This window comes from Lithobates pipiens, unplaced genomic scaffold (assembly GCF_037356315.1).
Source record: "Lithobates pipiens isolate NorthernLeopardFrog02 unplaced genomic scaffold, aLitPip1_a1.2 Scaffold_8, whole genome shotgun sequence".
Lineage (NCBI taxonomy): Eukaryota > Metazoa > Chordata > Amphibia > Anura > Ranidae > Lithobates > Lithobates pipiens.
This window is the reverse complement of record NW_027507903.1, coordinates 684,815,411-684,837,666: the sequence shown is the minus strand read 5'-3', so window position 1 is coordinate 684,837,666 and position 22,256 is coordinate 684,815,411. Positions and strand designations below refer to the sequence as shown.

The following is a 22,256-nucleotide window of genomic DNA, read 5'->3' as shown; positions in this document are numbered from 1 at the left end:
CCAAGGGTGTTCTATCAGGTTGAGGTCAGGATTTTGTGGAGGCCAGTCAGGTTCCTCCACCCCAAACTCGCTCATCCATGTCTTTATGGACCTTGCTTTGTGCACTGGTCCAAAATCATTTGGTGGAGGGGGGGTTATGGTGTGGGGTTGATTTTCAAGAGTTGGGCTTGGCCCCTTAGTTCCAGTGAAGGGAACTCTTAAAGAGGAAGTAAACTTCCATGGATTGTTTGTACCTATAGGTAAGCCTTATTATAGGCTGTGGGGGCTGTTTTTCAGGGGTTGGGCTTGGCCCCTTAGTTCGTTCCAATGAAGGGAACTCTTAAGGCATCGGCATACCAAGACATTTTGGACAACTTCATGCTCCCAACTTTGTGGGAACACTTTGAGGACGGTCCTTTCCTGTTCCAACATGACTGCCCACCAGTGCACAAAGCAAGATCCATAAAGACATGGATGAGCGAGTTTGGGGTGGAGAAACTTGACTGGCCTGCACATAGTCCTGACCTCAACCCAATAGAACACCTTTGGGATGAATTAGAGCAGAGACTGTGAGCCAGGCCTTCTCGTCCAACATAGTGCCTGACCTCACAAATGCTCTAATGGAAGAATGGTCAAACATTCCCATAGACACACTCCTAAACCTTGTGGACGGCCTTCCCAGAAGAGTTGAAGCTGTTGTAGCTGCAGACGGTGGGCCAACTCAATATTGAACCCTACGGACTAAGACTGGGATGCCATTAAAGTTCATGTACTTTTGAAATGAACGGACTTGCCCACACAACGGAGGAAAGTCTGTTCATTTTTAACGCGGCTCCGGTTAGCCGGGACTAGCAAAAAAAAGTCCATGTCGCCACCTTCGGTGGGGAGAGTGACACGCCACTGGTCCCGTCACCTGGTATGGACTTAAAGGGGAAGACCTACGCCAAAAAAACAGCGTGGGGGTCCGCCCAAGGTCCATATAAGACCCTTATCCGAGCACGCAACCCAGCCGGTCAGGAAAGGGTGGGGACGAGCAAGCGCCCCCCACCTCCTGAGCCGTACCAGGCCGCGTGCCCTCAACATGAGGGGGTGCTTTGGGGAAGGGGGCCCCCCACTCCAAAGCACCTCGTCCCCATGTTGATGAGGACAAGGGCCTCTTCCCGACAACCCTGGCCGTTTGTTTCAGGGTCTGCGGGCGGGGGGCTTATCGGAATCCGGAAGCCCCCCATTAATAAGGGGGCCCCTGGATACCGGCCCCCCACCCTATGTGAATGAGTATGGGTTACAATGTTCCCCTACCCATTCACCTGTGAAAAAAATGTAACTAAAACACAACACACAAGGGTTAAAAATAATTTATTGCACAGCTCCGGGGGTCTTCTTCCATCTTGGGGGGGTCTTCTCGCTGGACTCCTCCGCTATCTTCTGCTAGCTCCTTTACTAGCGGAGGAGCCCGGCTTTCTTCTTCACCGCCGCCCGGGGTCTTCTTCCGACTTCGGGGGTCTTGACCCCCTCTTCAGTTCTTCTTGCCGGTCCTCCGCTCCTTCTTCTAGCTCTTTTACTGGAGGTGGCCTGGTCTTCTGTCGCCGCTGTCGCCACTGTCTGCGCCGCCTTCTGTTCTTCTCTTCTTGAGAAGTTGACTCATCGCTGTCTCTGGCCGTAATAACAGGGACGTGTTGCACCGCGACTTATATAGGGACAATGGGCGGGGTCACCGGGTGATGTCCCCGCCCATTATGATGTCACAGTCCCAGCATCCTCTTGCCGCATCCCTGTCATTGCGGCCAGAGAGCGCGTCGAGTCAACATCTCAAGGAAGAAGAACAAGAAGAAGAGAAGGCGGCGGCGATAGAAGACTGGGCCACTGCTTGTAAAAGAGCTGGAAGAAGGCGCGAAGGCCTGGCAAGAAGAACCAAAGAGGGGGACAAGACCCCCGAAGAGGGGGGCAAGACCCCCCAAGTTGGAAGAAGACCCCCGGATGGCGGTGACAAAGAAGAAAGCTGGGCTCCTCCGCTAGTAAAAGAGCTAGTAAAAGAGCAGAAGATAGCGGAGGAGTCTGGCGAGAAGACCCCCCAAGATGGAAGAAGACCCCCGGAGCTGTGCAATAAATTATTTTAAACCCTTGTGTGTTGTGTTTTATTTACATTTTTTTCACAGGTGAATGGATAGGGGTACATTGTACCCCAAACTCATTCACATAGGGTGGGGGCCGGGATTTAATAAGGGGGCCCCCAGATTCCGATAAGCCCCCCTCCCGCAAACCCCCGACAACCAACGGCCAGGGTTGTCGGGAAGAGGCCCTTGTCCTCATCAACATGGGGACAAGGTGCTATTTGGGATGGGGGAGCCGCGCGGTACTCAAAATGAACAGACTTTTCTCCGTGCAGTCATTTAAAATCACTCGCGGCTATAATGAATTGTCGGCTCCCCGTAATACAGAGAACAGTCATTGATAAAAAAAAAAAAAGAAAAAAGCAGTTCCCCCCAAATTCAATTACCAGGCCCTTCAGGTCTGGTATGGATATTAAGGGGAACTCCAAGCCCCAAAAAAATGGAGTGGAGTTCCCCCTAAAAATCCATACCAGACCCTTTGTCCGAGCACACAATCTGGAAGGCCACAGAAAAAGAGGGAGGGCGAGAGAACGCCCCCCTCCCCCTGAACCATACCAGGCCACATGCCCTCAACATTGGGAAGATGTCCCCATGTTGATGAGGACATCCCCACAACCATGGCCGGTGGTTGTGGGGGTCTGTGGGCGGGGGGGCTTATCAGAATCTGGAAGCCCCCTTTAACATGGTGACCCCCAGATCCCACTCCCCCCTGTTTGAAATGGTAAGGGGGTACAAAAGTACCCCTACCATTTCAGAAAGAAAGTGTAAAAAATAGTTAATAAAACACACACACACCGTTGCAAAATTCCTTTATTAAAAATAAAAAAAAAATTAAAAAAAGATTCCAGCGGTGGTAATCCACTCTTGCTATCCAGCGACGGATGATCATCTCTCCGGGGTCCAGCGATGGCTGATCTGATCCAGCGACCGGTGATCTCTCCCTCCAGCGTAGCGCATCCATCCACCCTCTGTCTCCACCGGAGACACTGCAGGGATCCCGGCAGCCTGACACTTCTTATATGAGGAGGGCGGGACCACCCGTCACCTGACCCCACCCCCCTGTGACGTAATGGGAAAGCCTGGCTTCCCCAATGACGTGCAGGTGACCCCACCCCCCTCTGATGTAACGGAAACCTTGGGTGGCAAAAATCTGAATGCAATTTATAGACTGCGAAGGAACCTCTGGGGGGATCTAGGATGGAAAAGGACCTGGGGGTCCTAGTAGGTGATGGGCTCAGCAATGCCAAGCTGCTGCTAACAAAGCAAACAGAATATTGGCATTAAAAGGGGATCAACTCCAGAGATAAAATGATAATTCTCCCCTCTACAAGACTCTGGTCCGGCCGCACCTGGAGTATGCTGTCTAGTTCTGGGCACCAGTCCTCAGGAAGGATGTACTGGAAATGGAGCGACTACAAAGAAGGGCAACAAAGCTAATAAAGGGTCTGGAGGATATTAGTTATGAGGAAAACTATAGGGGATAGTGGCGCTGTCACGTGATATGCATGATAAAGAAGTCCATCAATTTAGTCCTTGTTATGGAGTTCTTGATATTAATGGAGAGGGGCTGAGACTGAAATGAAGGGGGTTGGGGTAGAGAAAGGGAAAAAAAAGACCTGTATATTGTTTGCAAAAAGTCCATACAACAGGGCAAGCCTTCAGAGATAAGTTGAGAGCAAACTCCAGGATATGCAAAAGAAAAGAAGAGAACGGGCGCCTCTAGGTTAGAACTAGACTTACATAAAAGTTATGGAAGTCCAGCATCTGTCCTATCCACACTGATGTGGCAGCCGTCCGGCGCTTTAGCGTTGCTGCAGCTTTTCCATGAGAGGAGAATCCTGTCCAGCAGGGTTTCCGGGAGGGCTGTGCCCGAGGCTTGGTTGAAGCTGTCCGTCGGTGGCGGAATGCAGCATTGGGGCGCGGTGGCTTCACTTTTGGTCGCGATGAAGTTTCGGAGCATGCGCTCTGACTAACAAGACAGCTGCGCTACTTTCTCAAGCTTACGGGACATATACAGTATGTGCATTCGTTTGCTGCCATCTAGTGCAGTGGTCTCCAACTGGCGGCCGTCCAGCTGTTGCAAAACTACAGGTCCCATCATGCCTCTGCCTGTGGGAGTCATGCTTGTAACTGTCAGCCTTGCAATGCCTCATGGGAATTGTAGTTCTGCAACAGCTGGAGGGCCACCAGTTTGAGACGCCCTGATTTAGAGGATGTACTAAAAATCTTATACTTACATCTTATGCCGTGTACACACAATTGGAATTCCGGACAGAAAAAGACTGATGAGAGCTTTTCATTGGAAAATCAGGATAGGACATGTGCCGGACTTCACATAACTTTGATGTAAGTGGGTAATTGCACCTGTAATTCATTAAATGCTACTAGTTCTAACCTGGAGGTGCCTGTTCTCTTCTTTTAGTTATGAGGAAAGGTTGCGAGCTCTGAACTTATTCTCTCTGGAGAAAAGACGCTTGAGAGGGGATATGATTTCATTATATAAATACCGTACTGGTGACACCACAATATATAAATACCGGACTGGTGACCCCACAATATAAAAATACCGGACTGGTGACCCCACAATATATAAATACCGTACTGGTGACCCCACAATATATAAATACCGTACTGGTGACCCCACAATATACAAATACCGGACTGGTGACCCCACAATATACAAATACCGGACTGGTGACCCCACAATATACAAATACCGGACTGGTGACCCCACAATATACAAATACCGGACTGGTGACCCCACAATATACAAATGCCGGACTGGTGACCCCACAATATATAAATACAAGACTGGTGACCCCACAATATACAAATACCGGACTGGTGACCCCACAATATATAAATACCGTACTGGTGACCACACAATATATAAATACCGTACTGGTGACCCCACAATATGCAAATACCGGACTGGTGACCCCACAATATACAAATGCCAGACTGGTGACCCCACAATATACAAATGCCAGACTGGTGACCCCACAATATACAAATGCCAGACTGGTGACCCCACAATATATAAATACCGGACTGGTGACCCCACAATATACAAATACCGGATTGGTGATCCCCAAAATAGGGTGAAAACTTTTTCGCAGAAGGGAGTTTAACAAGACTCGTGGCCACTCATTAAAATTATAAGAAAAGATGTTTAATCTTAAACTACGTAGAGGGTTCTTTACTGTAAGACCCCTTTCACACCAGGGCATTTTGCAGGCGTTATAGCGTTAGAAATAGCAATCCGCCCTAAAGAAGCTGCACTATTGTGTGTTGTGTGAAAGCCCCGAGGGCTTTCACACTACAGCGGTGCGCTGGCAGGACATCAGAAAAAAGTCCTGCCAGCAGCTTCTTTGGAGTGGTGAAGGAGCGGTGTGTTTACCTCTCCTCCACCGATGCTGCCCCATGGAAATGAATGGGACAGCGCTCTAATACCACCGGCAAAACACCGCTATTGCGGCGCATTGCCGGCGGTTTTAACTTTTTCGCGACCGATAGCGGGGGTAAAAGCGCCCCGCTAGCGGCCGAAATGCGCCGCAAATCCGGCGGTAAAACGCCACTAAAAATAATGGCCTTTTTACCGCCGACGCAATGGGCGGTGTGGTGTTAAAGGGGGCTTAGAGCAGCAAGGATGTGGAATTCCCTTCTACAGGTCTCAGTGGGGGGCATCGATAGTTTCAAGAAACTATTAGATAAGCACCTGAACGACTGCAACATACATGTAATACTGACATATAATCACACGCATAGGTTGGACTTGATGGACTTGAGTCTTTTTTCGACCTCACCTACTATGTAACTATAACTAGGAGGACAAGTATACTATGTAACTTTATACTGAGAATTGAAAAGTGATGTAACCATTTATAGTCTTTTCCAAAAGTATCTCAAAAGTAACCAATATCTTATAAAATAATGCAATGCACCGAATTCCCTTCACTCTTCTGTGGATGAACTTCTTTTGCAGTCACAGTCCTAAGCTGTTTACTTGTTATACATCTCTTGTGTCATCTCATTGTGTTACTACAAGTGATGTAAATCAGGAAACTGAAACTATACAAGAAGTCTCCTTTCATTCAGTTGGCGCACAAACTCTTGTCTCTTCACAGTAGTAACACTTGTATGTTTCTGAAGGGCTTTTAACCGCTTGCTGACCGTATGACCCTCCTCTCCTCACTCCTTCAGTCTCCTCTCCTATTACTAACTTACTAACTGACATATCAGCATGGATGTCACACCACACCCTTAAGCTAAATCTCTCTAAACCCGAGCTAATAATATCCCCCGCCCATGCCCCCTCCATGACTTTCCCATCAAGGTCAATTATGCAACCATCAATCCCTCCCCTCACACCGGGGTGTTAGGTCTAATCCTAGACTCTGACCTGTCCTTTCAGAGCCAAAATCCAATTGTTATCAAAAGCTTGTAAACGTCATCTCCGTAACATCGCACCTTTTTAACTAATGAAACCTTAGTATGGTGACAGTGCATATTTTTAGCACTGATTACTGTAAGCCCTTGTACACACGGTCGGAGATTCTGACAACCAAATCCGTCGGAGTAATTCCGATGGATTAATTCCGGAAGTGATGTTGTATACACACGGTCGGACTAAATTGTCGGAAAATCCGATTGTACATAAGGTGATGACGTTATTTCGTTACGACGGGACTACGTTCAGGCTAGTAGCCAATAGCTTTGGTCTAGGAATTTGATCTGAGCATGCATGGCACTTTTTCCATCGGAGTAGGCTACACATGATCGGAGTATGTCCGATAGGGGCATTTTGTCGGAAAATTTTACTGGCAAGTTGGAAAACGTGGTCCTTCGGATATTCAGACGGAAACAGTCCGATGCAGACCACACACAGTCGGAATAGCCGACAAAACGATAGGAAACATTCCGTCGGAATCTCCGGCCATGTGTACAAGGGCTATGAGTGTCACTGTTTCCCACAAAGTGTTAGTTAGTGTCCGAATGTTCAAAATGTGGATTTCAAGAACTGATGAGATACCTCTTGCACTGGAGACATACAAGACACGGTCCCCTAGAGCTGAAAAAAAAAAACATGGACTACTAGGACTGGTGAGATACAAAGCATGATCCTCTAGGACTGGTGGCATACAAGATATGGTTCTCTAGTACTGGTGAGATGCAAGGAATGGTTCTCTAGAAATAGTAAGATACAAGTCATAATCTTTAAGGACTAGTGAGATACAAGGTGTGGTCCTCTAAAACTGGTGAGACTGATAAATGCAAGGCATGTGATCCCCTCTCACCGCTGTTAGATAGCGATTGTCCTCTAGGACTAGTTAGGTCTATTGTAGGTGTAGCACCCTCCTAGATAGGTTCCTAGGAAAGCAAGGTAACATTTTGTTCATTTTGGGTCCACTGTAATCAGTGGAGCAGTTTGTGATTGCTTTGGGCTATTCTGGGCTGCAGGTTTGATTGCTCCCCCCAGAGTTATGGAGGATTCCAGAATATAATGGATGGGGGGAGGCAGATCAGAAGCCTGAATATTGATATATCTTCAGTCAAACCCTGGGGGAGGAAGCCAAGATGGTGGCTGGGAGAGTGCACAAATAGTTTAGGGCCTGAGGCAGCTGGGTTCTTGTCCAATGTTTAGTAGGAAAAGTTGCCAGCCTTAAGGGATGTTGCCTTTCTTGGCAGCCAACTCTAGCTCTACCTGTGTTCATAGAGGTCCTAGCTGTGGCATACCTGTGGGGCCTCTTTCCCACCATCTTTGGAGCTGATCAAGGGATTTCAATGAGGATCTGGTCTGGAGCGTTCACTGGGAGAATGTCTGACTGACATTGGAAGGAGGGTTCCAAGTATCCAGGTCCATTGTGAGTACACACCTGAGTGTAGGATCCTGGTGACTGTTGCTGCTACTAGCCCCTTGTGCGATAATATTAGTGATTGCCTAGCTGGAGACATTTCTGCTGGTGTCTTGGTGCTGTTCATTTCTCTGGTCATTGACTAAGCAGATAATCCTATAAAGTAAGGACAAAATAGAGAATGTGTTTTTATCGAGTATCCTACACAGGGGTCAAGTCCTGGGGAAAAAAGTGTGGGAACTCCCACCCAAGATTTTCATTGAACAGAGTTTGGATAACACAGGGTTAAATAGAAAGGTCATAAATGAATTGCACATTATCTGGACAGAATGCTTGGGGAGATAGTGATGTGTTCCTGCTTAGGAGATGTATGTTAGCTTGGGGGGGGCTGCAAACTCTGCAGGGGCTCCAACACACACTTGCTGCTATTCCAACCCTTCATATATTTCCACATAAACTTCCCTCCTGGCATTAAACTTCGCCAGGTATTGTTCCCAGCTTACCACCCCAAACTGATGTTCCTCCCTCAGCTCACCTCTCTCCCTGCATGTCCTGTGAGCAGAATAGCTGATCTACCCGTCAGCTAGACCTAGACCTGCTCTACCCATCAGCTAGCTGTGATTGACAGGTAGATCGAAGCTGAAGCTGTCATGAGGCCCCCTACTGGCAATGCCTGAATGGTCAGGTGTGCGGCACTTACTATTGCGAGCTGTGTCGGCAGCTGCTGGTGTAGCACCTGCCATACAGCTCACATACTTCAAAGTCTTGCAGGACGCAGCTGCTAATGGGAACTGAGTTCCTGTTGTGGAAAAAGTACAGGAACTCCGTTCCCATGCGTTCCCGCAGGACTTGAGCCCTGATCCTACAGCACCTTGAGCCAAGGTTTTTAGCAATAAAGTTAAACAAGGCAACCTCTAGACTGTTCATTGAGCAAGAGGAGTGTCTGTTGCTGTGTGCCTGGCTGCTGTTGCACTAAACTCCAAAAAGAACCTCGGGCAAATCAGCGCCCCTTTACGGGGGTGAGCACTACATAGGGTTAACTATTTAGGTGATCCTCAACAGCAGGGCTGGACTGGGACAAACATTTGGCCCTGGACTTCATCATGACCGGCCCACTTTAATTTTGAGTGTCTTCATCAGCACTTCCCCGTACATCAGAGTGTCCTCCCTCTCCTCCCCCTCTCACGTGTACTCACAGTTTTTAAGGCAGCTTCTCATTCCTCTCTCCAGTCATGTGATAAGTGACAAGTGATAAGAGGAGAGAGGATGGAACGTTTGCCAGCAGTCTATCGCCCCCTGCAGGCTGGAGGGAGCAGAATGCCTAATGCTCTCTCCAGCAAGTGACGGCAGCTGCTCCGCCCAACAGGAGTGAAATCACGATCACTCACTGTCAGAGAAGAGCGGCTCCAGGACTGCACCTGACCGGCCCACTGAGCCATCGGCCCACCGGGAAACTCCCTGTAGTCCCCGATGGCCAGTACATGTCTGCTCAACAGCTGGTGAGAAAAGACCTGAAACACTATGATAAAATCCTTGGTCTTGTAGGACTGGTTAGATATAAGGCACACATTTACAGGGGGTTTCTAGGACTGGTAAGAAAGACTGTACGGACTGGAGAGTGAAATACAAGATGCAAGCCTGTAGGAGTGGCGTGATACAAAATATGGTCCTCTAGGACTGGTGAGAACAAAAGCACAGCTTTGTGGACTAAAGGGACTGATGAAATATAAAACTGTAGATCCAGGTGGATACAATATTTGGTCAGCTGGTTAGTTATATGTTTCTGCCTTAATTAAAGCCAGGGAATAAATTCAGATGTTATCATTGGACAGTCCAGGCACCATTCTAGGTATGAACGACCAAGCTCATTAGACAACCTCTTGTAACAATTTTTTATTACTATAGTTGCAGGTCTTCTGTTCCACTGGGGAGCTCCTCGGCTACATATACAAAGAATGGACAAGTTTTTCCATAAAATTTGACATCTTGGATCCATCGGGACTTGTTTGTCTTAAAGTGAAAGGTCCAGGATGGGGGGAAGGCTTTATGTCTGACCAGGAGTTTAAGGTCAGTCTATCAAGAAACACCAAATATTTCATTCCTTAGAAATAATACTTTGTAGAAAATGTCATCAGTTTGCCTCTGCATGGTGGTTTAGGTGAGAATATCTGTCATGCTTCCTGCCCGCTGTGGGCTTCTATTGGTTTGTTGTTCATGAATAGGGATGAGCTTCGAGTTCGAGTCGAACTCATGTTCAACTCAAACATTGCCTGTTCGCCCGTTCGCCGAACAGCGAACAATTTGGGGTGTTCGCGGAAGATTCAAAGGGCCAACCGTCACGTGACACCGCCCCCCTCTGAGACAAGGGGAAACCCGGGCTTCCCCAGTGAGGTGTGGGTGTCCCCGCCCACCTCTGATTTAACGCAGGTTTCTGTTACATCAGAGGGGGGCGGGGTCACCCGCACGTCACTGGGGAAGCCCGGGCAAGGGTTGTGGGGATTAGTCCCCATCAACATGGAGACATGTTGCTTTGAGGGGTCACAGCCCCCCAAAGCATCCTCCCTAAGCTGAGGCATGTGGCCTGGTACAGTGCAGGAAGGGGGGGCGCTCTTTTCCCCCCTCTTTTCCTGCGGCCTGCCAGATTGCGTGCTCGGATAAAGGGTCTGGTATGGATTTTTAGGTGGGAACTCCACGCCATTTTTTTTTTTTTAATGTGGCATGAAGTTCCCCTTAAAATCCATATCAGACCTGAAGGATCTGGCATGGATATTTGGGGGGAATCCCACGTCATTTTTTTTTATTTGACGCGGGGTTCCCCTTAATATACATACCAGACCTGAAGGGCCTGGTAATTGAATTTGGGGGGAACCCCACGCTTTTTCTTTTATTTTTATCAATGACTGTTCTCTGTATTACGGGAAGCTGACAATTCATTATAGCCGTGAGCCCTTTTAAATGACTTTTTTTCCTTCAGAAATGACACTTTGTGCAGGGACAGTTCTAAGCACGGGAAACATGCACCCCTTCACAGGCATACTATAGACACCCCGCAGGTATGAAATTTAAAGGAATATTACACTTTTATAGTTTCACTTTAAGCATTATTAAAATCACTGCTTCCGAAAAAAAACTGCAGTTTTTAAAACTTTTTTTTGCATTGATACATGTCCCCTGGGGCAGGACCCGGGTCCCCAAACACCTTTTATGACAATAACTTGCATATTAGCCTTTAAAATTAGCACTTTCGATTTTTCATGTTCGAGTCCCATAGACTTTAACGGTGTTCGGATGTTCGAACAAATTTATTGGCTTTTCGCATGTTTCCGATGCGAACCGAACTGGGGGGTGTTCGGCTCATCCCATTCCCTATTCATGAAGAGGAAGAAAAACATCTTCACTATTTATTTTGCACACAAATCACCCTTTTAATAACTTGAATGGGGTTTTGAAAAAAAAAAAAGCTGGAAGGGTAGTCTGTTCATATGCCCTGTCAAGATGACATAGCCATCTCTCCTCCAGTCTTGGTGTTCTCTCTGCTGCATAAATGGAGAACTAGAGTACTGGTAATTCTACAGCATATGACATTGTAGACAATTGTGCCCCACCAATAGGGATGAGCCGAACACCCCCCGGTTCGGTTTGCACCAGAACTTTCGAACGGACCCCAAATTCGTACGAACGTTAGAACCCCATTGAAGTCTATGAGACTCGAACGTTTGAAATTAAAAGTGCTAATTTTAATGGCTAATATGCAAGATACTGTCCTAAAAAGGGTTTGGGGACCTGGCTCCTGCCTCAGGGGACATGTATCAATGCAAAAAAAAGTTTTAAAAACGGCCGTTTTGGCGGGAGCACTGATTTTAATGACGATTAAAGTGGAAAAAAAAGTGAAATATTGCTTTAAATATGGTGCCTGGGGGGTGTCTGTAGTATGCCTGTGAAGTGCCACGTGTTTCCCGTGTTTAGAACAGTCCCTGCACAAAATGACATTAAACAGAAATAACATCATTGAAAACTGCTTGCGGTTTTAATGTTATATCTGGTTCCTGCAATATGGTTGAAAACCATTAAGAAACATGGCATGGGTAGCCCTCCCTGCCCATTACCAGCCTATTTGGGTCTTGTACGCATATCAAGGGGAACCCCGTACCCATATTAAAAAAAGGAAATGCGTGTGGCCCCCAGGCCCTATATACTCAGAACAGCAGTATACAGGCAGTGCAAACAAGACAGGGACTGTGTAGGTTTGTTGTGTTAAGTTGAATCTGTTTGTAATTTTCAACTGGTACGTTTTTAACCACTTGCTTACTGGGCACTTAAACCCCCCTCAGTCCCAGACCAATTTTCAGCTTTCAGCGCTGATGCACTTTGAATGACAATTGCGCAGGCATACAACACTGTACCCAAATGAAATTTTTATCATTTTTTTCCCACAAATAGAGCTTTCTTTTGGTGGTATTTAATCACAGCTGGGAGTTTTATTTTTTGCTAAACAAACAAAAAAAGATGCAAAAAAAAAAAATCATGTTTAATAGTTTGTTATAAAATTTTGCAAACAGGTCATTTTTCTCCTTCATTGAAGTGCGCTGATGAGGCGGCACTGATAGGCTGCACTGGTGGGCACTGATAGGCTGCATTGGTGGGCACTGATAGGCTGCACTGGTGGTCACTGATAGGCACTGATAGGCATAGTTAAGGCGGCACTAATAGGCACAGATAAGGCGGCACCGATGGGCACAGATAAGGCGGCACTGATGGGCAAAGACGCGCACAGATAAGATGGCACGGATGGGTGGCACAGATGGGTGGCACTAAGGGGCACTGATAGGTACCACTGATAGGTGGCTCTCACTAGCTATATAGGTGAGGTGAATATAGCGGTGTATACTGCGGTCAGGGCACGCAGACAACAACCACTACACAACAGCAAGATCGAAAATCGGCCGAAAACGATTGGTGTGTACTGTGTTGAAGGTACACAGAACACCCACTGCTTCAGACGCCAACACACTACACAAGGCCGCCGCGCTGGCGGCCTTATATAGTGTGGGGCGTGCACTACACAGCCTGAGCTATGATTGGCCACAGGCATCGGACGAACAGCCGATGTTCGAGTCGAACGTATGTTCGACTCGAACACGAAGCTCATCCCTACCCACCAACCATGTGGTAACAGTTTGGTGAAGATCCTTTTCTGTTCCAGCATGATTGTGCCCTCCACCCCCCCATGTACAAAGTCAGCTCCATAAAGACATGGCATGACCAGTTTGGCGTGGAAGAACTCGAGTGTCCTGCACAGAGCTCTGACCTTTCCCCAACGGAACCCCTTTGGGATGTATTGGAATGCCGACTGTGAGCCAGGTCTTTTCATCCAACTTCAGTACCTGACCTCACAAATGGGCACAAATTCCTACAGACCCCCTTGAAAATCATATGGAAAGCCTTCCTATAAGAGTGGAGGATGTTATAACTACAAATGGGGCAATTCCATATTATGGCCATGGTTTTGGAATGGAATGTCCAGCAGGCTCATATAGGTGTGATGGTCAAGGGTCCACAGACATTTGGCCTTAAGGTAGAATTATAATAAACTGCCATGTTGCACTTTGGGGTCCTCTTTGTGGTTCTCTCACTGGTCACCTCCGTTCTTCAGGATTCAAACATTTGGACAAATTGTAATAATTGTAACATACGTGTCAATGGCAATTTCACATCAACGTAGCAGGTTCTCCACTAGTTTCTAAAGTTGCAAGACAAAGTGTTATTATTTAATTTTTGATGGCGAATGTGGAAAGGTTTCAACCCTTATGCCGTGTACACACGGCCGGACTTTTCGACAGCAAAGGTCCGACGGAAGGAATCCGTCTGACAATTCGACCGTGTGTGGGCTTCATCGGACCTTTGCTGTCGAAAAAAATCAGACGGACTTTAGATTTAGAACATGTTTCAAATCTTTCCGACGGACTCAAGTCCGGTGGAAAAATCCATTTGACTGTATGCTAGTCCGATGGAGGAAAACCGACACCAGGGCAGCTATTAGCTACTGGCTATGAACTTCCTTATTCTAGTCCGGTCTTACGTCATCCCGCTCGAATCCGTCAGACTTTGGTGTGATTGTGTGTGGCCAAGTCTGTTCATTCGGAAAGTCCATCGGAACTCCGCTGAAACGTCAGTCGGGAAGACCGTCGGGCCTAGTCTGCCGGAAAGTCCGGTCGGTGTGTGCACGGCATTAGACCTTTGGAACTATAACACTGAACATGTCACCTAAAACAGGGTCTCAATAATCTAAGGAGGAACTGTTAAAATTCCTTCCTTTTCAACTATAAATATGTAATATGACTTTTTTCTATAATTGATGTTCTCCATGTAGACACTTTGGTGGTCACCATGATCCCCTCTCTTCTACCTCCAGGTTCTATCTTCTGACAAAACAACACAAGTCGGGGTCATCACACGTGTGTGGCGAGGGTTACGCAAGGAGATGTTCAGCATGAAAGACAACTATACTATCAATTTCCCGATGGACCTCAATGTCTCCATGAAAGCCATGCTGATGGCCTGCACATTGTTCATTGTGAGTCTGAGCCTGAGAACACAGCAATGTGTGTGATCATGGAGGGAATGTTGCAATGTGTGTGAAGATGGAAGGAACACTGCAATGTGTGTGATCATGGAGGGAACACTGCAATGTATATTTCTATTTTGCCCTTAGATACACTATTTTACCAATAGTATTGGGACACCTGCCTTCACACGCACATGAACTCCATGCGTGTGACCACACAGATTTATGTGTAATATATAGTAAGTGAAAATGATACAATAAATATACACCAAAGCCTTGTGCTTGTGTGTGAAAAAAGAATATAAAGTCTCTATAAATCCAAAGAGATATATAAATCCAGCGTACACAGTGACACTTCAAATACGTCCTCAGATCCGATGGAGGATTGGCATGCAAACACCCGTGTGATAATACCACCACCTTAACAGATGAGGGCTTACCAGATATACATGACCCAAAAGAACATATATTCTGAGGGTCTTGCAAGCTTTCTGGTTTCCGTGGAAACTCAGACTGACCAGTGTTGAAATGCCAGAACCGCAAACCAGCAAATGGTTAGAATGCCAAGCGATCTTCCAAATAATCTTTCCAACTACAGTAGATTTTCTCCAAACATGTGAAGACCCGGTTCAAAGTAACAGTCACATAGAGGAAAAAACATGGGACCATATAGTGTAATTCCATTAAAATAAGATTTATTAATAATAAACTCACATTTCTGTAGTTTAATAAGCGCTTTTCATAAAAATAGGAGGCAGTGGAGTCCTCCCAACGTGTTTCGTCTTCATAGACATCGACCCCAGAGTAACGACCCCAGAGTAAGTCCATGGAAACTAGAAAGCTTGCAAGACCCTCAGAATATATGTTCTTTTGGGTCATGTATATCTGGTAAGCCCTGGGTGGTGGTATCATCACACGGGTGTTTGCATGCCAATCCTCCATCGGATCGGAGGACGTGTTTGAAGTGTCACTGTATACGCTGGATTTTAATATCTCTTTGGATTTATAGAGACTTTATATTCTTTTTTCACATATAAGCACAAGGCTTTGGTGTATATTTATTGTATTATTTTCACTTACTATATATTACACATAAATCTGTGTGGTCAAACGCATGGACGTTATATATATTTTTTTTTAATGTTTTTTTTAGTTTCTAATATAATTGTTTAAGCGCTACACTTTTCACAATATTTGTACATTTTCTACTAAAATATCCAGTTTTAGTGCGTTAGCAGCTTTCTCTTGATAGACGGATAGCGCAGTGTCTCTCTTTGGGTTTAAGGGAACAGAATTATTTTTATTCAATATTGAGTTGGCTCCGCCCTTTGCAGCTATAACAGCTTCAACTCTTCTGGGAAGGCCGTCCACAAGGTTTAGGAGTGTGTCTATGGGAATGTTTGACCATTCTTCCAGAAGAGCATTTGTGAGGTCAGGCACTGACGTTGGACTAGAAGGCCTGGCTCGCAGTCTCCGCTCTAATTAATCCCAAAAGGTGTTCTATGGGATTGAGGTCAAGACTCCGTTCAGGCCAGTCAAGTTTCTCCACCCCAAACTCGCTCATCCATGTCTTTATGGACCTTGCTTTGTGCATTGGTGAGCAGTCATGTTGGAACAGGAAGGGGCCGTCCCCAAACCCTTCCCACAAAGTTGGGAGCATGAAATTGTCCAAAATGTCTTAGTATGCTGATGCCTTAAGAGTTCCCTTCACTGGAACGAAGGGGCCAAACTCAACCCCTAAAAAAACAACCCCCGACACCATAATCCCCCCTACACCAAATAATTTGGACCAGTGCACAAAAAAAGGTCCATAAAGACATGGATAAGCAAGTTTGGGGTGGAGGAACTTAACTGGCCTGACCTCAAAGCTGTTATAGCTGTAAAGGGTGGGCCAACTCAATATTGAACCTTACGGATTAAGACTGGGATGCCATGTAAAGGCAGGTGTCCCAATACTTTTGGTAATGAAGTGTACCTTTTAGCTCATGACCAGTGTAGATAAGGTGTCCCACCTTGTTTTGTGTCTGCCCGCCCATGAGTACTCACCACCTCCCCCCCCTTGCTATTAACTAAATAATGAGACCACACATGAATTGGAGTACAAATGGCCATAGCAGCCTTTTTAGTAACAAAAACAACTTATCAGCCTGTTTGGTCTTACGACGGCACCCAGAATTCCAACTTGTTCCACTTGTAACACTGCAGGACCTTTTACCATACCTGGCCTCCGACCATGACACACCAGCTCGGAGACAACCCAGCGCAACCATTACCGTATTCCAGCTAACCTTAATAACTGGAATACGCCAGAGAGGCACATACCACCGATGAGCCCCCCACACTTCCATCTCAGCCGTATTTTCTTCCACCTCCAAAAGACCAACCACCACCACACGATCAGCTGTCATGACGTCCTTTGCTCATATTGCACCTGCAAGGAGATAAAGCAAACCAACCAAACAAAACACAGGGAGGGTGGGTGGGAAACTGCCTTCTTGTCACCTGTCCCTTCTCTGCTGTCCAGGAGACCCCAGCTATCCCTTAACTAACTACCACAAGCCCCTCCTCATCCTGTTGCTCCAACCAATCCACCTCGCCCCCATTCTCCACCTACAGTCCTTAACCCCATAGTTGCTTCCCCTTCTCACACCGTCATGCCTGTCCTGTACTATCTTTTATTTTATTTTCTCTCGATCCGGGCCTTGCTTTTTAGAAGCCAGGGAATGGTTATTTGTTGTAACAGTTTGTTGGTCAAGGAATGGTCATTTGTTGTAACCAGAACTTTGTTTTTCAGGACTTTCTGGAAGAAGAGCGCAGGCGCAAAAATAACTCCTGATGTGTGCACCAGTAAGGGGTTTGACTAGCGTCCTCACCAATGTGGAGTGGAGTCGATGACATCACACCGTGTATATATTGGAGAGATGAGCCAATCAGAGGACACCCCCACTTTTCTATCTGGATCACCTCTTTGCTGGTCCTGATTCCACAGTAATTTAGTTCAGTCCTCCAGGGGGCAGTGCTATCCCAGGCCAGCCAATCACACCCCAGAGATCTGCTTATAGCATGACCATTGAATAACAGATGTACTATACCTCCCATACTGCCTGACCAACCCCTACTCCAACCCCCATACCATTTCCAATTAATAGAAACCACACCAAGTTGGAGTAAATATTGTCCGTAGCAGCCTCTTTATTAACCAATAAATTTAAATGAACATAACCATAAAAAAAAACATCTGATCTTCGCGTTGGTCTTTGCATACCCTCCACATACCATCTGTTTAGTAAATGCACTGCAGTACCTTTTATATATGATAATAGCCGAAATACTGCTCGGAGACAGTCAGCTGACCGCAGTGCACCCATTAGCCAAATTCAAGCTAAACCACCATTAGATTTAATACCACCATCGGGTCCATATCACCAATGGGTCCCAAACTGTCCTTATTCCGAGGTTTCTTTATTCACCTGCAAAGACCAACACCCGCCACAGCGCCCAGGGGGAAAACCTTACGCTTGGGTGCCCCTACCACCCTCAACGCTCTCTGGATGCCATCCGGCAACCCCAGGGCCCACATCTTAATCCCCCCAGCACAGAAGTGAACCCCGTCACCCCGAAACACCACCAATTATCCATTCCTAACCCACCATCTGCTGACACCCCCTTTAACCATTTTTATGAGATATTTCCCCCCTCTCCACCGAGTGGTCCAATCTCCAAATCGTCCGAGCGATAATGTCGGACCTCACAATCAGCATACCCGGGAAAGCCCTTCAGGGTGCCTAAATCTACCTGCATACCCCTCGTTATCTCCCACATGGACTGTAAGCTCAAATAATCACCATCGACATGTAGCACCACAACGTCCAGAGGCCTCATCCAGTCGTGCAACGCTATGCCCTCCCGACACCATCCTGCTCCCTAGCATGCCCAGTACTCCTAACTAATGAACACCTGTTACTCATCTAGCAATGCCCCAGTTTGTCCCCTCATACCTACTGCCTGCACCTCTTGTCCCCCTCAACCCAGATGAGGCCCAATATTTAGCCCAGGCCTTGTGGTCCACCTGCAAGAGAAGAGAGAACCCACCAGGCGTAACCACAACAGGCATGAAAAAACCCGCATACCCCCCAACAAAAACCCTCCTAGCATAATCCCTCCTATAATCCTGCAACAGGTGGGCGAGACCATACCACTGGAATTTACGCAGTTACCTTTGAAAATGTGCTTAACCTGCTCTTAACCGACCCCCACCTGGCCGGCTCCACATCGAATAAATAAGACGAAAACCATTGCCCCCAAAACCTAAGACCGTTAAACCCTTTCAGCCCACGGACTTGAACTCTGAACATCGGAGACAAGTCCTAATGTAGCCACCATGCCCCCCCCCACCTTCTAAATATACAGATCTCCAGCCAAGCACCTGGGATTCCCAAATATCCTTGCAGGTGACCTACAGAGCCTTGCCCCCCCCCCCCCCCCCGTACTTCGGCTAAAAGCCGTTAGCAAAAAGCCGTTAGCAAAAAAAAAACTTCCCAGACTGGTGAACCTACAACCCCCAACGGGTGAAAACCTGCCACCGAATCTCCAACAACACAGTGTGACCCTTGCGCTTACGAGATAGCCGATACCCTATCAGTGCTCGTCCTAACTTATAAAGAAGTACCATCCACCCTGTGAGTTACCGAAAAAGGCCAATTCCGGGTCACCGCCGACATCTGGGACAACGAACCCCCCAGTTACTCTGGTGCCGCCTAACAACTCCCGGGGTACATCCCCACCGTAAGCCAGACCAAGCTGTTGCTATGACGTTCCCACCCCCGGGAGGTGAATGGCACCGATAAACCCCTAACTTCAGACCTCTACACCCCAAATGACAGAGAAGCCTACCCACAGGTAGACATGACTTCCGCAGTGCTGTGACCTGTATCACCCCCATAAAGTCCCTGTGAAAGCTCCTGACAGCACCCCAACCGAGTCACCCCTCCCTGCACGGCCAGCACCACCATAAACAATATCCGTGAACACAAATTATAAAGCCAGCTGCCTGCCGAATGTGTCAGGGCACCATACTCCACCGGCCTTGGAAGGAAGCCCCACAACCTGTCGAGCCGGCTGCATGCACATAATTTGCCCAATCACAGCCACTAGCCTGCTCTGACCCCCAATACCCGTTCCGATAAAGAAACCAGGAAAAAAAAATGTCACCCTCACAACTCCTGCTTATTTTCCGTTGGAATAGAATGGCCACATCAACCTTTCTCCACAAACCCCTTAGATCCCCCATTCACAAGAAAACACGTTTAAGGCCAGCATACCATTAATGCCTAACCAATAAACCCACCTCAGCATATGCCCTGCCTAATGTCTTCAAAGACCTACATACTTATAATTTACCGGTTGTATTCTCCCTCCAATCAAAGGCCCCCAGCCGCCAATACCCCCGGCTCAGGGACAATTAACCACTTACATACTACCAGATACAACCTAATTGATACCCCAATAATACCCCCATAATGTCAGGAAGGGGCACCCACACCTCAGATGGGCCAAACCCACAGTTATTTAAAGTCAGGAAGGGACCCCATACCTCAGACGGGCCCAACCCACCGTTATCCACAGTTAGGAAGGGACCCCCATACCTCAGATGGGCCCAACCCACAGTTGTTAGTACAGTCAGGAAGGGACACCCATACCTCTGATGGGCCCAATCCCCAATTTTTTGTACAGTCAGGAAGGGACACCCATAGCTCCGATGGCCTCAACCCACTGTTATCCAGTCAGGAAGGGACCCCCATACCTCCGATGGGCCCAACCCACCATTATCCAGTTAGGAAGGGACACCCATACCTCTGATGGGCCCAACCCACCATTTTTTGTACAGTCAAGAAGGGACACCCATAACTCCGATGTGCCCAACCCACCATTATCCACAGTTAGGAAGTGGACACCCATACCACAGATGGGCCCAGCTATCCACAGTTAGGAAGGGATATCCATACCTCAGATGGGCCCAACCCACCAAATTCCCAGTCAGGCCAGGGGCACCTAGACCCCAGGTGGGCCCCACCTACTATCATCCGCAGTTAGGAAGGGCCACCCATCCCTAAGCTGAGCCCAACCTACCGTTTTTTCCCCTCGTTAGGAAGGGACACCCATACCTCAGATGGGCCCGTCCCACCATTTTCCCCCAGTTAAGAAGGGACTCTCCTACCCCAGATGGACCCAAACCACAGTGTCCCACAGGTAGGAAGGGACACCCATACCTCAGATGCGCCCAACCCACTATTTTCCACCGGTAGGACGGGACACCCATGCCTCCGCTGCGCCGTCCCTCCCTTTATCCATGTGGCCCCCGCCCCGGTCCCAGGGGAGAAAATCTGCCGTCCCCTTTTGAACTTAAACAAAACCAATTCGGCCCTCGCCTAGTACAGAAGCCGCCTCCTCCAACCACTGTCCCTGCAATCTCACCGCAAGTACCCGTAGCACCCTCCTCAGCCAGAAATGCTCATGCCCCTCCACCAGGCCATGTCCCCATAGACTCCCCTGTGAGCTCCATCCACCGCTTCCGTTAACCGAAGCGCTGAACAATGTCCGGGATTCTTTCCCCCACTCACTCCCACCATAATATCGAAAAAAAAACAACCTTAACTAATCCTAGAAAAATTCTGCCAGATCAGGCCGTACCGCCTCACCCCCCATTGTGCTCTATGCTCTCTTGGCCTCAGCTGGCTTGTCACTTGTCCATGGCAGCCGGGAGAACAGTACCCCAGACCCACCTTGCACAGCTGTCCCAATGGACCCCGGTGTAAGGTGCACCCCTAGAGGCCTCTCAAAACCCATACACCTCCCATTGAGTACGAGTCGGCTAACTAATGGCGGCTTGTGTGCCAGCAGCCTCCCCCCATCATCCCCAGCCATGTCCACCCCACCTGCGCCAGCCAAGCTGCTGACGAGCCCCACTGCCTTACACCCAACCCGGCAACCTCTGCACTCCCGTATTGCCCTGCTAGTGGCGTGACTGTGGGCTGAAAGCACCGGGGGAACCCCCCGCGGGCAAACATGACCACGTATCCATCCCCTCCCGCTATGGCCTAGGCCCACCCCAACCACCTCCGCTAACCCGCAGACTGCCCAGAAATAGAAAAATTTTTAAATGGACTTACCCGGCTGCCTAGGATGGGTCGGCTCCCACCAGTCGCAGGTCATGCCTCCATCACCGCCGACTGTCTCTGGGGCTCCTCCTCCTCTTCCGACACTGACCGTGCCCCGACCTACAGTCCCCAGCAAGCAAAAGCCCTCCCAGGGGAACACCCAACCGGAGCACCCACCAGCCGCTTTCCGTCCAGGGAGGGGGGAGTGCCACCTCAGTCCCCCGATGCCTTGTAGCCTCTGCGCCCGTAGGCCCAGCGGCCATTGCTGGACAGTTCCCCCCACCATCTCACCTTCAAGGGGGCAGAGCCCGCGTGCTCCGTACTGCGGTAGTGAGGGCTGCAAACTCTGTCCCGGTGTTCTGCCGTATAGTGTCCGGCCATCAAATAGTGTCATAGTGCATGCGCAGTACGGAGGAGACGAAGCTTCGGAAAATCTCCGAAGCTGAACGGCGCCTGCGCCGTGAGTGGAACTGGTAGCCCCACCATCCAAGCAGACATAGGGTTGTGAATATTAGAGGCCTCGGCCTCGCTGCTCTCGGCTCTTTTTTATTCCTACTCTATGTCCACTTGGATAGTGGGGATTGAACCT

General features: G+C 48.1%; 1 protein-coding gene across 1 annotated transcript in view; it reads left to right on the top strand.

Annotated features, from left to right (window-relative positions):
- Nucleotides 1-22,053, top strand: part of LOC143962166 (phospholipid scramblase 3-like) — a 31,252-nt gene extending 9,199 nt beyond the window's left edge. Inside the window, exons 4-6 of the mRNA XM_077471495.1 lie at nt 9,851-10,012; nt 14,358-14,519; nt 17,305-22,053. Coding sequence (XP_077327621.1) covers nt 9,851-10,012; nt 14,358-14,519; nt 17,305-17,346 — 366 coding nt within the window. The 3' untranslated portion in view covers nt 17,347-22,053. The remainder of the gene's footprint in view (nt 1-9,850; nt 10,013-14,357; nt 14,520-17,304) is intronic.
- The last annotated feature ends 203 nt before the right edge of the window (nt 22,054-22,256 follow it).